Consider the following 14,078-nt stretch of genomic DNA (forward strand, 5'->3'; position numbering starts at 1 on the left):
TTTTGACTGGGTGTGAGTGTTTGATTGATTCAGATGCTCCGTCCATCACCACCCCCTTTTGTACCGTGGTGGTGTTGAGGTAATGTTGTGCTGGTGCTGAGGTGGTGCTGAGTGATGCAGAGTTGATGCTAGCGATGGTGGTAGTGTACTTATGCAGAGGTTGTGGTGTGCTGATGCTGAGATGCGTGCATTGATGAGGAAATTGCGCTGTGTTGATGCTGAGATTGTGTTATGCTGATGCTATGGCGGTGCTGTGGTGGTGCTCAAGTGATACTGAGTGATACAAAGGTGGTGTTGAGTGATGCTGAGCTGATGCTGAGTCATGCTGAGGTGGTGATTCTGTGCTAGTGCTCAGGTGGTGCTGAGGTGGTGTTGTCCTGATGCTGAGATGGTGCTGGTGAGGTGGTGCTGCACTGGTGATGAGGTGGTGCTGCGCTGGTGCTGAGGTGGTGCTGTGCTGATGCTGAGTTGGTGCTGCACTGGTGGTGGTGCAATGATGAGGAGGTGGTGCTGTGCTGATGCTGAGTTGGTGCCTCAGCATCAGCACAGGTGGTGTTGAGGTAATGTTGTGCTGGTGCTGAGGTGGTGCTGAGAGATGCAGAGTTGATGCTATGCTGGTGCTAAGGTGGTGCGACTCGAATGCTGAAGTGGTGCCTCATTACTTATGAGTTGCTGCTGGGGTGGTGCTGCACCTGTGCTGAGGTGGTGTTGTGCTGATGCTGTGGTGAGGCTGCATTGGTGGTGAGTTGGTGCTGCACTGGTGGTGAGTTGGTGCTGCGATGGTGGTAGTGTACTTATGCGGAGGTTGTGGTGTGCTGATGCTGAGATGGTGCTGGGTTGATTCTGAGGTGGTGCTGCACTGGTGGTTGTGCCCTGATGCAGAGGTGGTGCTGTGATGCTGCTGAGATGGTACAGTGATGATGCTGAGATGGTACAGTGCTGATGTTGAGGTGGAACTGAGGTGGTGCTGCGCTAGTGCTGAGGTGGTGCTGCACTGGTGGGGTGCATTGATGAGGAGATTGCGCTGTGTTGATGCTGAGATGGTGCTATGCTGATGCTACGGTGGTGGTGGTGTGGTGCTCACGTGATGCTGAGTGATACAAAGGGGGTGCTGAGTGATGCTGAGGTGGTGCTGAGAGATGCTGAGGTGGTTCTGAGTTATGCTGAGGTGATTCTGTGCTAGTGCTCAGGTGGTGCTGAGATGGTGCTGTTCTGATGCTGAGATGGTGCTGTGCTGATGGTGAGGTGGTGCTGCACTGGTTATGAGGTGGTGCTACCCTGGTGCTGAGGTGGTGCTGTGTTGATGCTGAGTTGGTGCTGCACTGGTGGTGGTACAATGATGAGGAGGTGGTGCTGCGCTGATGCTCAGGTAGTGCTGTGCTGATGCTGGCTGGTGCTGCGGTGATGCAGAGGTGGTGTTGCACGGATGCTGTACTGGTGCTGAAGTGGTTTTTGCACTGGTGCTGAGGTGGTGTGGAGTTATACTGAGGTTGTGCTGAAGTTTTGGTGTGCTTGTGCGGAGGTGGTGCTCAGGTGGTGTTGAGTGATACTGATGTTGTGCTGGTTAATGCTGAGTTGGTGCTGAGTGATGCTTTGGTGATGATGTGCTGGTGCTCAGGTGGTGCTGAGTGATGCTGAGTTAGTGCTGCCCTAGTGCTCAGGTGATGCTGTACTGGTGCCGAGGTGGTGCTGCACTAATACTGAAGTGGTGCTGTGTTGGTGCTGAATTGCTGCTGAAGTGGTGATGTGCTGGTGCTGAGGTGGTACTGTGCTGATGGTGGTGCACTGATGCTGATGTGTTGCTGTGCTGATGCTGAGGTGGTGCTCTGGTGGTGTTGAGTGATGCTGAGGAGATGCTTCGATGGTGTTGAGGTGGTGCTGAGTGATGTTGTGGTGGCGCTGAAGGATGCTGTACTGGTGCTGCAATGATGCTGCAATTCCATTTTCATAGAGTGGAACAATAGCAGCATGTTTACCTCTTTAATCGCATCCAAATAATCACGCTGTCAAAAGCACAATGTAAATAGGTTGATCCTACTGTAGAAATTTAAAGTAACTCTGTAACTTAGATGTTTGTATTAAGAAAAGACCCTGTGACTTAGAGTTTTAATGTGAATTTCATTGAATAGGAATATGAACATTAGGTGAAAATGGAGAATAACACTATGTTTATTCTCCCACTTAGATGTTTTAATTTGAAAGTATAGTCCTGAAGAAGGTGACGATCATCATCTGAACACCGAAACGGCACGTCTTTTATTGTATTTGATTTGTTTTTATTATATGAAAATTGATATGTTTGTAATGATGTGTTATGTGCAATGAATTCATGCTTTTTAGCAAATAAAATAGATAACGAATAGACTAAATGTCCGGGTTTTTCCTGTTTTAATTGTCATTAATGTTGTTTTGCAATACAGAATAAATTCCTTTTTGGTAACCTACTTTAGACCGATTAAATGAGAAAACAGAATGGTAAATATCTCACATTAAGAATTGTAAGAGGCACTCAGCCTCACTTTGTACAAAAGCAGGGAAAGGGAGCGCTTTAATTTTTGTAGTGTTATACACCACCTCCCCTTTTCCAGTTGAAAAAGGGTACCTCCTTCTTGTTTTTAATGATCCTACTGTAGACCATATTTTTAAACTACACTTTCATTTAGTGAGTATATTATTTAAGATTTGGACATTTCAGCTAATGAAATCAAAAATGTTATAGGATGGAAAAAAACATAGCCTCGGGCTGAAAAAGCACTTGTGACAACAAAGACAATGGACAACAAGATAATGACATGATCTGCAGCTCTCGGCTGAGTACGCCAGGGCAAATACTGATAGTGAAAGGATCCATGTAACAGGGCCAGTCTCCAAAGCATAACCTAAACAGTGAAAGGAGGGACAAATGTAAAATATGCACCAATGAAAACAAGGGCACATTAAGGAATGAATAAAAATGGATGGGCGTGCTGAATGCCCACACAGTAGATACAGCATGTCTCAGGAGACAGCGCAAGCGCTGCCAAGGCGAGACATAGTAGGAGATGGTAATAAACAGTATTAGAAAGTTTGCCAAAATTGGTTCTAGCAATACACTAGAATTAAGGGGTGCTAAGAAAGATTGATTTACCGGTACAAACAGCACTTCAAGTAAGTTAACTCCATCAACGATGGTGGAATACACCTGCTGATCTATTGAACACACATAAACACACATACACACACACTCTCTCTCTCTCTCACACACACACACAATCTCATATGTTCATATGTTCAAGCAAGCTGCATTTGTGAATGTAAAATGTAAAACCCTGCTGACAAACGCAGAAGGGCTGAACTGTTTTTGTTTAATCAGTTAAGGCATTGAAGTGAAAGAGTCCCCCGAGCACTGAATGCAAGGGAACTTAATAGAGCTAGTGTCAGAAGGCAAAAGACAGTATAACCTAGGGTAACCACAAGTTCCCCCTATATAAAGGGGAACACTAGTCAGGCTTCTGCCTTTTGTATCTTCACAATATTGGTGTTTTCCAGCGAGGAGAGGATTGTTTTCGTTTAAAAATATAAACTTCAAACTCCCTAATGTCTACCAGTCTTCCTGCATTGTACAACACTTCACTTTGTGAACATAAATAGTACATTTGCTTCTTGTGAAAGACAAGCGTTTAATGGTTCAAGGGCATGGGTCACCAGTGCCTCACATCTCCTTACTGAATAGCAGAATCTTTGCATATACTACCAACCATTGCTCACACTACACACCTGTGTTAGTTCATCATACAAACCACTAATGCAAGCTGCTCATGTTGTCCATCAGCTCAATTTCCACACATCATTCAGAAGTGTCAGCTGCTTATAGTCCACACAAGAGCCTAATTTTCACACAGCTAACAGGTCCCTCACTCTGTCCACTGATACCAACCATTCACAGTGCCCGCTAGGGCCTGTATCTGTCAATCCTTCCTTCATATGCTGCCCACATAAGTCCACTCTCTACACTGCCCAATGGTGCCTGCTCTTAACTATTCATCAATAGTGGACCCTCACATTGATACCCACTCCTCACTGCCTATCAGTGTAGGCTCCTCACACGTCCTATCAGTGCCTAGAGCTTACACTCCCAAGTGCCAGCCCCACACACAGCCCGCCTGTGTGAACTCAGCATACAGCCCACTGCAGCAAGGTTATCATGCTCCCCATCAGACCATCTCCATACGGCACTCACATGAGTCAGGTGCCTATACTCCACACCATTGCCCACATCTTACACTGACAAGTGACTGCTGACTCTGCCCCTTCGTGGCAGCCAACCACAGAGCACACCAACACCTGCTTCTCATAATGCACATCAATCCTACATCCTACACTAAAGCTTGTCTCTCACTCTGCCCTCCACTGTCCACCAATGTGTGCTTCTTATTCTGCCCACCAGTTCTAATTCCTGGCACTGCCAGATTCTCGGAGTGCCCACCTGCCCAGCATTTCAAGCTCTCCAAACATAGTCGCTACCTCTCTGCTGATGTCTGGCACCCGCCAAGAAGCAAGTGTCCAGGGATGCAAGCTACGGATATGCTAATAACTCTGAGGTCATACACTTTCCACTTGCGTGCGCCTGAAACTACTATGATCTGCAATAACAAGGATGCATTTGGGAGAAGTGATGCTGATAGGCTGGCAGTGTGATCCCTCCCCCAGCAGGATTTAATGTTTTAGTTTGCTAGTTGCCCAATTATATAATCCCCACTTTCTGCTACTGGTGATAGGAAAATTAGGTTAGAGATTTTGATCACAGCTATATTCCTGTAGGTCCATTCGGTTTCGGTTCAGACTCATACAGGGCTGAACTGGCCTTTTCTGATATTGGGCATTCAACCCGAGCCCGAGGGTGGACTGGAGCCATTGGAGGGCGTTTTAGGGCCTTTTTGAGGCTTATGGCAGAAGGGGTATTTAGACAAAAAATTGAGTTGGAAATGTGGATCTACACAAATAACGAGTTGTAAATAGCGTGACACAGAAATATCGACATCAAGTATATCGTGGTCAAGAATATTGAATTTAAGGTAAGAAATATCGTTTAAAAAAATGTAGAAGTCATTCGTATTGTTAGCAAAAATATAGTTAGTTAAAATATTGATTTTTTTATTACTTTTATGTATTTTAGTATATATTTTAAATGTATGTGATATATTTTTTTGTGTAAGTATTGATTATGATTTTTAATATATGTGTTACATTTTTAGTAGTTATTAATTTTATTTTAATTACATTTTGCGTTTTTTAGTTCCGTAGCAGGTTGTGTGTTTATAGGGGACTAGGGTGGGAAGGAATTTAATTATAATAAATTAATGATTATTTTTTATTTATTAATATTTATTTAATTGAGATTTTATAGTGTTAATTGTGTTTTTATTTTTTGTAAATTTTATGTGTGGGTTATGGGCTTTTTAGGGGTATAAGGTTGGCAGTAATGCATTTGTAACTAATTATTAATTGGTTGTTAATAAACATTAATGAATTAATTTGTCATTAATTATGGTAATTGTGTAATTTTTTTATTTGCAAGATGTGGGGTATATAGGGGTAAAGGGTGGGAAATAATGTATTTTTAATTAAGTAAATTTGTTGATAATTAATAATGAATGATTGATAAATAATTTTGTTAATCGTTTAATTATATATTTTTGGGGTGTGGATTTTGGGTTTATAGAGGTAAAAGGTGGGAAGTTATTCATTTTTAATTAATTAATAATTAGTTGTTAATTAATATTAATTAATTAAATATGTAAATTGTGTAATTAATTTTAGGTGCGGGGTTTATAGGGGTAAAGGGTGGGAAGTAATTTTATTTTTAAATAATTAATAATTAGTTGATAGTTAATATTAATTAATTAATTGATCATTAATTAGTGTAATTGTTTAATTCTTTTTGTGCATGGGTTTAGGTTTTATGGGGTAAGGGGCGGGGATTACATTAATTTTACTTACATTCTAATTAGTTGTTAAAAACTATTAGTTTCTGTATTGAAAAACAATTTAAATTGTGTAATTCATTTTTTTACAAATTAATTTTAGGTGAGGGTTGTGGGGATTATAGGGGTAAAGGGTGGGAAAATAATTAATTTGTATGTGTTTTAATTTGTTTTTAATTAATAATTTTTCTTTAATTGACAATTCATTATGGTAATTATGGAAGTACATTTTCTTTTCATTTTGTTGTGGGTTGTGAATTGTGTGGTGTTATAGGGTAGGAAGTAAATAAACTACATGTATGTAATAATTTTTGTTTTTGTTCATAATAATTCCACACGGTACTCACCTAAATAAAATAAATAAAAATATTTATTTGAAATGTTTTCTTTTATTTTATTTATTTAATATAATATGTGTAGGTATTTGTCACATTATAATGTTTTTATTTTCATTTTATTTTTTATTAAATTTTTGTATTTTAATTTTCAACATATGTATTTATTTTATGTGTATTTTGTTCTTAAAATATTTTTGGGGGTTGTTGACATTTTGTTTGTTTTTAATTTTGAACTGACTGGAGTGGGAATACATTTTATCCCTCTGCAATCCAACACTTTCCCAACTGTTGCAGTCACTGGAGTGGGAATAGTCATTTTTACCCCTCCGCTATCCAACACTTTCCATACTGTTGCACTGACTGGAGTGGGAATAGTAATTCTTACCCCTCTGCTATCCCACACTTTCCTTACTGTTGCACTGACTGGAGTGGGAATAGTAAATATTATCCTTCTGCTATCCAACACTTTTCCTACTGTTGCACTTGCTGCAATGGGAATAGTAATTTTTACCTCTCCGCTATACAGCACTTTTCGACTGTTCCACTCATTGGAGTGGGAATATTAATTTTTAATCCTCCGCTATCCAACACTTTCTCTTCTTTTGCACTGACTGGAGTGGGAATAGTAAATTTTACTCCTCCACTATCCAACAGTTTCCTTACTGTTGCACTGACTGGAGGGGGAAATTTAAGTTTAAAGAATTTTAAATAGTTTAATGTTTTAATTTATAATAAAATGTTTTTAAATAGATTTTATGTTATTGGGAGATGTATACATACATTTATTTGTTACATTTTTATATAATTTAAAATGATAAAATAAGTGTAAAAAAGTGTATTAATTGTTTTAAAGTAAATATATATATTAATTATTATGTATGTGTGTTTAACTTTTTTTGTTTAGGTTTGTTCGTTATATTTGTTAAAATGTATATTAAATCTACTTTTTTTGTAATTACTTCTATTATTTAATATATTTATTTTTTAATATTTTATTTCTATATATAAATAATATTTTGTACAACTATACTTATGACCGATATGTTTTTGCAATATTTTTGTACTTACCATTATAAATATAGGATGTCTATTTTTTTGTGACATCTATATTTATAACTCGATATTGCGGTATGGGGATATTTTAGGTCTCAATATTCTGTCAGTGAACCGGCAGAAGGCATAGCGGAGCCTGTAGAAAGAGTAGAGTGAAAAGATGGGAAAGGGAGAGAGGATAAAGGAGAGAGTTGGGGGAGGGAGGGGAAACATAGGAGAGTAAAAGCAAGCTGGTTTAAACATTTGTTCCAGGGCTACTTTTGGATCCCATTTCGGCCCTGGACTCCTAATCGAATATAAGAAATGGTCGGTCAACAGCAAAGCGTGATTCACAAACTCTCAGAAGTAGGTACCACATGACAATGCATTTGGGCATCCCTACAGTGCATGAAAGGCTTCAACTAAAGAGGTTGTGATGGATCACCTGAGTGAAACTGGCTCTGACCTTCAGAGAGTAGTATTCATAACAGGAAAATGCCATACTGCTGATTTCTAAAGGAGAATCATGTTCTTGGCCACAGATGCTACCTCGGCTCTGGTGGGATATGCTTTAGTAACGAGTTCTCCAGAATTACCTTAACTGTTCAGAGTAGCATATGAGACATTCCATCTGGCTGTAGATCCCTTAGTTTCCTGAATGCTGGTATAAGAACCAATAGAGGGCAGAACCATGCCCCCATTATTTACTGCTAATCTTTAGTATTCTGTCTAGTCTTCCTTATCAGACACCTTGCACCATGAGCTAGCTCTCTCTCTCTCTCTCTCTCTCTCTCTCTCTCTCTCTCTCTCTCTCTCTCTCTCTCTCTCTCTCTCTCTCTCTCTCTCTCTCTATATATATATATATATATATATATATATATATATATATATATATATATATATATATATATATATATATATATATATATATATGCTTTACCTATAATATCTATAATTAAAAGTAAAAATAATTCTAAAACTGTTTTGGCTGGTAAGATACCTGTACTTACACTACCCTTTCCTGTGCTCTATAAACAGGAATCCACGCTAATCTATTCCAGAATATAAAGCTTATATCAGTATCCAGTGGTATCCCCTTCCCTCTTCCCTTTTTTAACCAGTGCTTAATTTGAGCCTGTTATTGCCGGTGGTGGCCACTGGCACTCATTTTTTGAGACCATGACTTATTTTCTCTCTGCAGTCATTTCCCGAGACCAAGAGATGGAAAAACACACAAATTGGAAATAAAGAGGAAGAGAAAGACGGAACATCTGTGACAAAGGAACAAAGAACGAACCAGCTAAAGAGAGATAAATGAGCAGGGAGTGTCTGGCGGTGATTAAAGACGCCTGGGATGGATTCAAGGCTATGCAGCCTTGGTATTTGGTGAGCTGACATTTATTAGTGCCAGTTGCAGGGTTCTGAGCAGATCTTTTGGCACCGGCACCTATTCAATTATAAATTAAGGGCTGGTGAGAACCTAGGTTTGTGACGAGTAAGACTAGGAGTCGGAATAAGTAATCCTACTGTTGAGTAATCGGAGCATTTCCTCCTCGCCTATTTTCATTGTTCTAGCCTTTACATCATGAGGCTAAACATACCCACTAAATGCAAAAATAAATTAAATATATACAGACTCGAAACACTGCAACACTCAGAATCTTTATTATGATACCAAAACATGTCAAACAATGTCATATCTGAACAGAACTCAAAATCTGACTTTAACTAAAGGAGGTTGCAACAGCATCACACATACAAAGTCTGTAATAGCACAGAAATGTGTGGGAAGATTGCAGGTAGATACTGTTAGTCCTAAAAGAAAACCATCCAAGATAAAATTAAGAACGCTGGTTGGGTCACAATCTGGAGGAACACAGAGTTCAAAAATGTCACCAGTCCCTTTTGTAGAAGTTAAGGATGTTCTAGTGCATACATTGCTTAATACACAAAGCCATTTCTGCTTAACTATCCAGGGGTTGTAACTTTAGCCACTTATTTTCCAAACCCCTAGCTCAATCCTGGACTGAGAGCTGGTAAAGTGGAAGGGAAGGAACCAGGGTCCATGAGGCTAAAACAGGGCTATCAACAGAACCACTGCTTATTCATCCCTGATTTTCCAAAGGACCATGCCCAGAATGATAAAAAGAGGAAAGGTTTACAGGAGATGTCTGGTCCAAGGGATAGACATTGCATTGATCCCCAACACTCCCTGAGATGGTTCTAGAGAACAGAAGTTGGGAAGAAGAGCGTCTCGAACTGAGGCAAATAGTACTAGCCAACGGGACCCGAACACTTCAAATAGACATGGAACAGACTGAGGGACACTGAGGATGGAAAAATCAGGCTTAAAGGATGCAAAAGCCCATTTTCCAACCCCAGTAGGTAGATCACTGATAGAGGAAGAAGACTGGATTCTGCCCAGGTCTCTATCGCCTGTGCTGGAAAATCTGAACTAGGAATCCTTGTTCCCCTCAGGTGATTGACATGAGCCCTTATCAGTTGGTTGTCTATGCGGGCTCCTACGCCTTGACCCTTTAGTACACGAGTAGAGAAGAGGAGAGCTTGGAGGACGCCATATTTTCTCCAATTGGACGAGGCCCTTCCCAGAATTGATCCCTATGCCCTGCTGTTGACATCTGTGATAAGAATCACTGGGGGAGAGTGGTGACGACAAGCTGGGACTGGTACTTATCAACATATGGGCCACAATTTCTGCCATGAAAGGGGTGACTGCACTCTTAGATGGCTAGGGGGGAGGGGTGGGGGTAATCAAACTAGCTGTGAAATCAATGTTCTTTACCTCTTCCCGGAAGGGGTTTGGAGTCAACAACTAGAAGTCCGCCACATATTTGTTTACCAATTCTTCAAGGTGTGAACCAAACACCTTTGATCCAATGAAAGGCAGGAGACTTAGTAGAGCTTTCTGAGAGCTGTTTACCTTCCAGTCTTTGATTCAAATGCACCTCCTAGCTGCCACTGTGGAACCAGAAGCAGCAGCGCAAAGGCAATCCCAGTAAATGTCTGAACGAAATCAGGCCTGCTGTTCAATAATAGATAGATGGGAGGAACAATCCAGGCCCTGATGCATTTCTTCAGCTTGCACTTAATAATCACTCAAGAGAGTATGCGCGGTGCATGTTGCCTAAGAGTTGGCTCTGGCCACAAAGGATGATTAATGGCCCCATCTACCTTCTTCTCAACGGCATCAGCCGGTGAGACATCTTTTGATATAATAGTTACTTGAGAGGCGAGGCCAGCCATTTGGGAATCTACCTGAAAAACAGATGAAAATTCTTCTTGGAAGTTAGTCAGAGGACATCTGCAAGATAGTCTATAGTCTTCTCCACATTCTAGCGGTCTGTTCAGAACGTGTCTTAAAGCAATATGCACTGGGAGTTACTAAGGTACCTTTTTTTCCCCAAAACTTTTTATTGATGACAAAATAAAACATTGCACAGGTATTCGATGGGCTGTTAAACATGATTATTTGCTAACAATCAATATACATTTATGTTATCCTTGTTCCCACTTCCCTACCATATCTACCTCGTCCCTACCCATCCCACCTTTTGCTCTTCAGGTCACTTCTTTTAACATGAAATTAAGATATTGATCCTCATCACGGATACTTCTGGATCTGGATCAGGAGAAGTTTCCAGACTGCATCTTTGGGATGTAGGAGGTCCTTCAGGAACCTTTAGGGTAACCTCTACAGCTTGGTTTAATAAAGTCTGAAATTTTTCAGCTGAGGGCAGGCTTTGCTCAGCAAGATGAGACTGAGGTGGCAGCTCATACCCTCAAGGATCAGCCTTATCATGGTGCCGCTTGCTGGTTTCCTCCCAGCAATCCATTTCACACCATGAGTAACTGTGTCTTCTATAGGAACTGGAGACCGCTTCCCACATCTTCAGTAACTTAGGAACCAAGTAACATGGCTCCTGTATGACTGGGATGTTGCTGCCATGACAGAGTCTGGCCGAGGAAGCAGGGAAGTCAATCCACATCACCTTATCGTCCAGCGGAAGATGAACCTCAAACCTCTGTAGTGCCTCACACAGAGCATGAATCTGAATGAATCCCGCCCATCTTTCTGAACTTTACCAACAACAAGTTCATTGAAAAAAAATGTACATCTATCTGCCTATCATTTAGAGAAGTGTGGTAGAAAAGTGTGGCTCAATGGTTAGAGCAGCAGACCCTGACGCAGTAGTCTGGCCGGGACTAGGGTTCAATTCCCGCCTCGGCAGGTCTCGGGCTCAAATTCCTCGGACCTGATAATTCTCGCCTCGGTGCCTATTCTGATCATGAGCCCCACTCTGCACATCTGGGCAATAGCTTGCTTAATCTCTGCAACGGCCCCAACAACGCTGAGGATGCCTGACTTCACCTTGGGGGTCCCCAGGAGTGGACTCCTCACAGGGAAAGGCCAGGAAGGGTTCCTCGGCGGTATTCATACAAGCGCCGAGATGCCTCCGGTAAGCCGTGCGTTATATAAGTGCGTAATTAATTAATTAATTTAAATAATTTATTTGGAAAAAACAAAGAGGTAGCACATTAAAACTACTAAGGGGTGCCAGAAATGGGCCCCTAAAGCAGGCTATTACTATTATGGAAAGTAAATCCCAAACTGTAAGGGTATATTGAGGATACTGAGGATGAGGATTCCAAGGCCATGAATTGACTGTGAGTTGTGGCGGGATGCCTGCATTTCTGAACAGAAGCCGCATCTGCCCGCGCCACGCATATAAACTCATGCAAGCTGCGGAAGGCCTGCAACTAGTCTGCGTGAAGCTACTGCTTCTTGGAAGAGATGTGGACGCTTGTGGGACCTTATCCTCAAAAGACATTTAGACTTTATAAGCTGATTTTCAACATGCATGGTGTTAAGGGCCAAGGACAATTGGTGACCTACCTCGGTGCTGACCGCTTCGTCTGATGGGTTGATGAGGACAACAGTTTCTAGGACGTCACTGCGGTGATGGAGAATTTTCTGACCTGCAGATATAGAAATAAAAATGGTGAGTTTGTGTGTAGAAGTTTTAAAAAAAGTAAACTAATCTTGAAACTTTTCATTGGTCATATATCATAAATAGGTGAAAATACCAATGTCATCTTTAATAACAAATTGGGGCTTTATCTACCTTTTAAAAGCAGGAATTTACATTTCCCTACGTTTGACTTATCTGCAAAAGTAGTAATGTCTCCTTAAGGTTTTCCTGGTGCACCAATAACTGGCAGACAATGTCAAAGTATCCTTTTAAATTTGCAATTCACCTTTAATAATCGTTTGAAAAGGAGATCGACTATTCGCTCCCAGCCACTGACCATTAGGTGGCCTTCTTTCATGAAATCAACCCGTGTACAAAGTGTGAGAACCAACGGCCTCCGCGCGACTGAGCGACGAATATAGCAAGAAACAAAGATACTCCTTACCTAGCACAGAATGCCATACAGACAAATATCTCAGTTTGCACAAAGAACTTGACATGCTCTGGGTTGGGCTCAAGTGAGTGTCGAACTCTAATTTGACGAATATTAGGGTGAAATATGATCAGGCTTAATAAGTATACATTTGTACATTAGACCCTCATTGCGGTTTGCACATAGAACGTCACAACCTATAAAGCAAAAAGCCAGAAACCTAACACACTGACGAACTGATAACATGAAAAGCTGCCCAGGCATGGCCAGGGTTTGATAACCTTACTTCATATAAACCAGCATTTTGCGAACTTTGGGACAACGATTATGAAAGGCCAAGTTCAAGTACTCGGTGCAAAACTGCACCTCATGAATCATTGCTGTTTGCACAAAAACCAAAACAGTCTCTGGGCTTTACTCTAAAGACTTAAATTGGAACTCCTATTTTTAATATGTCACATGATCCTTCTTTTCTAAGTGATGTTAATTACAATTCTTAAAATGGTGTTACTCTGTCCTTTTAAACATGTAATGGGTTGTATTAACCATGCATGAGTAAATAAATTGAACTGAGCACCATTAATTATCATTTCAAGGGCAAAACAAGCAAAAATGCCATCCTATTGGTTAATGGAGCACCATTTTGATCACAACCGAACCGTTAGTTGCAGATAAATATGACAGCATTTTAAAGATTTGCACAGTATTTTCTTGTACCTTTTATAGCTTAAAGAGAAGGGTCGTGCAGCTCATAGATACATCTGGCTAGAGTGAGGTGCATAGTGTTTTTGGCATTGACATAGTAAGGACAGCACGGATCAGACACAAAAGTGTCAGCGTGGGTATTAAACACACTCTCTGAAGCCAGTTTGAAGGCAGTAGCCAAGACTTCGCTAATGATATTCAACTGTTCTCCAGGCATTCGATGCCCAGGGCTTTTCGAGCACCTCGTCCCTCTGTGACCTCTGTTAACCTACTAGCTGCACCTTTAACCAGGCTCTCCTGCATCAAGTGCTCCACCGAAGCACACTCAAGAACAGCCTGACAGATACATATTCAAACATTATTACGTATGATAAGGAAGTTCTGCGTTCATGATAACCTGTCCGTTTAGTTGGTCGGTGGATGACTGAAAGACACACAAATGAAGCGCTAAGGTTTTTGCGTAAATCCATTCTAATGCGGGGGTGTTGCTTATCACTGAAGTTCTGGTTTCGTTCCATTCATGTTTACACCTTCTTCCATTTCTCCTAACATGCAGTGGTTTGGTGATGGTCCTTGAGTTGTTGTCATTCTGAGGAGCGGCGAGTCTCCTCCTGCA

At 41.0% G+C, this 14,078-nt stretch overlaps 1 protein-coding gene across 1 annotated transcript in view; it reads right to left on the reverse strand.

Moving 5' to 3' along the window:
- MAP1B (microtubule associated protein 1B) overlaps positions 1–14,078 on the reverse strand; it is a 392,043-nt gene that overhangs the window by 126,576 nt on the left and 251,389 nt on the right. Inside the window, exon 3 of the mRNA XM_086960803.1 lies at positions 12,249–12,331. Within this exon, the coding sequence (XP_086816929.1) occupies positions 12,249–12,331 (83 nt within the window). The remainder of the gene's footprint in view (positions 1–12,248; positions 12,332–14,078) is intronic.

Source organism: Lissotriton vulgaris, chromosome 3_1 (assembly GCF_964263255.1).
Source record: "Lissotriton vulgaris chromosome 3_1, aLisVul1.2, whole genome shotgun sequence".
In the NCBI taxonomy this organism is placed as follows: domain Eukaryota; kingdom Metazoa; phylum Chordata; class Amphibia; order Caudata; family Salamandridae; genus Lissotriton; species Lissotriton vulgaris.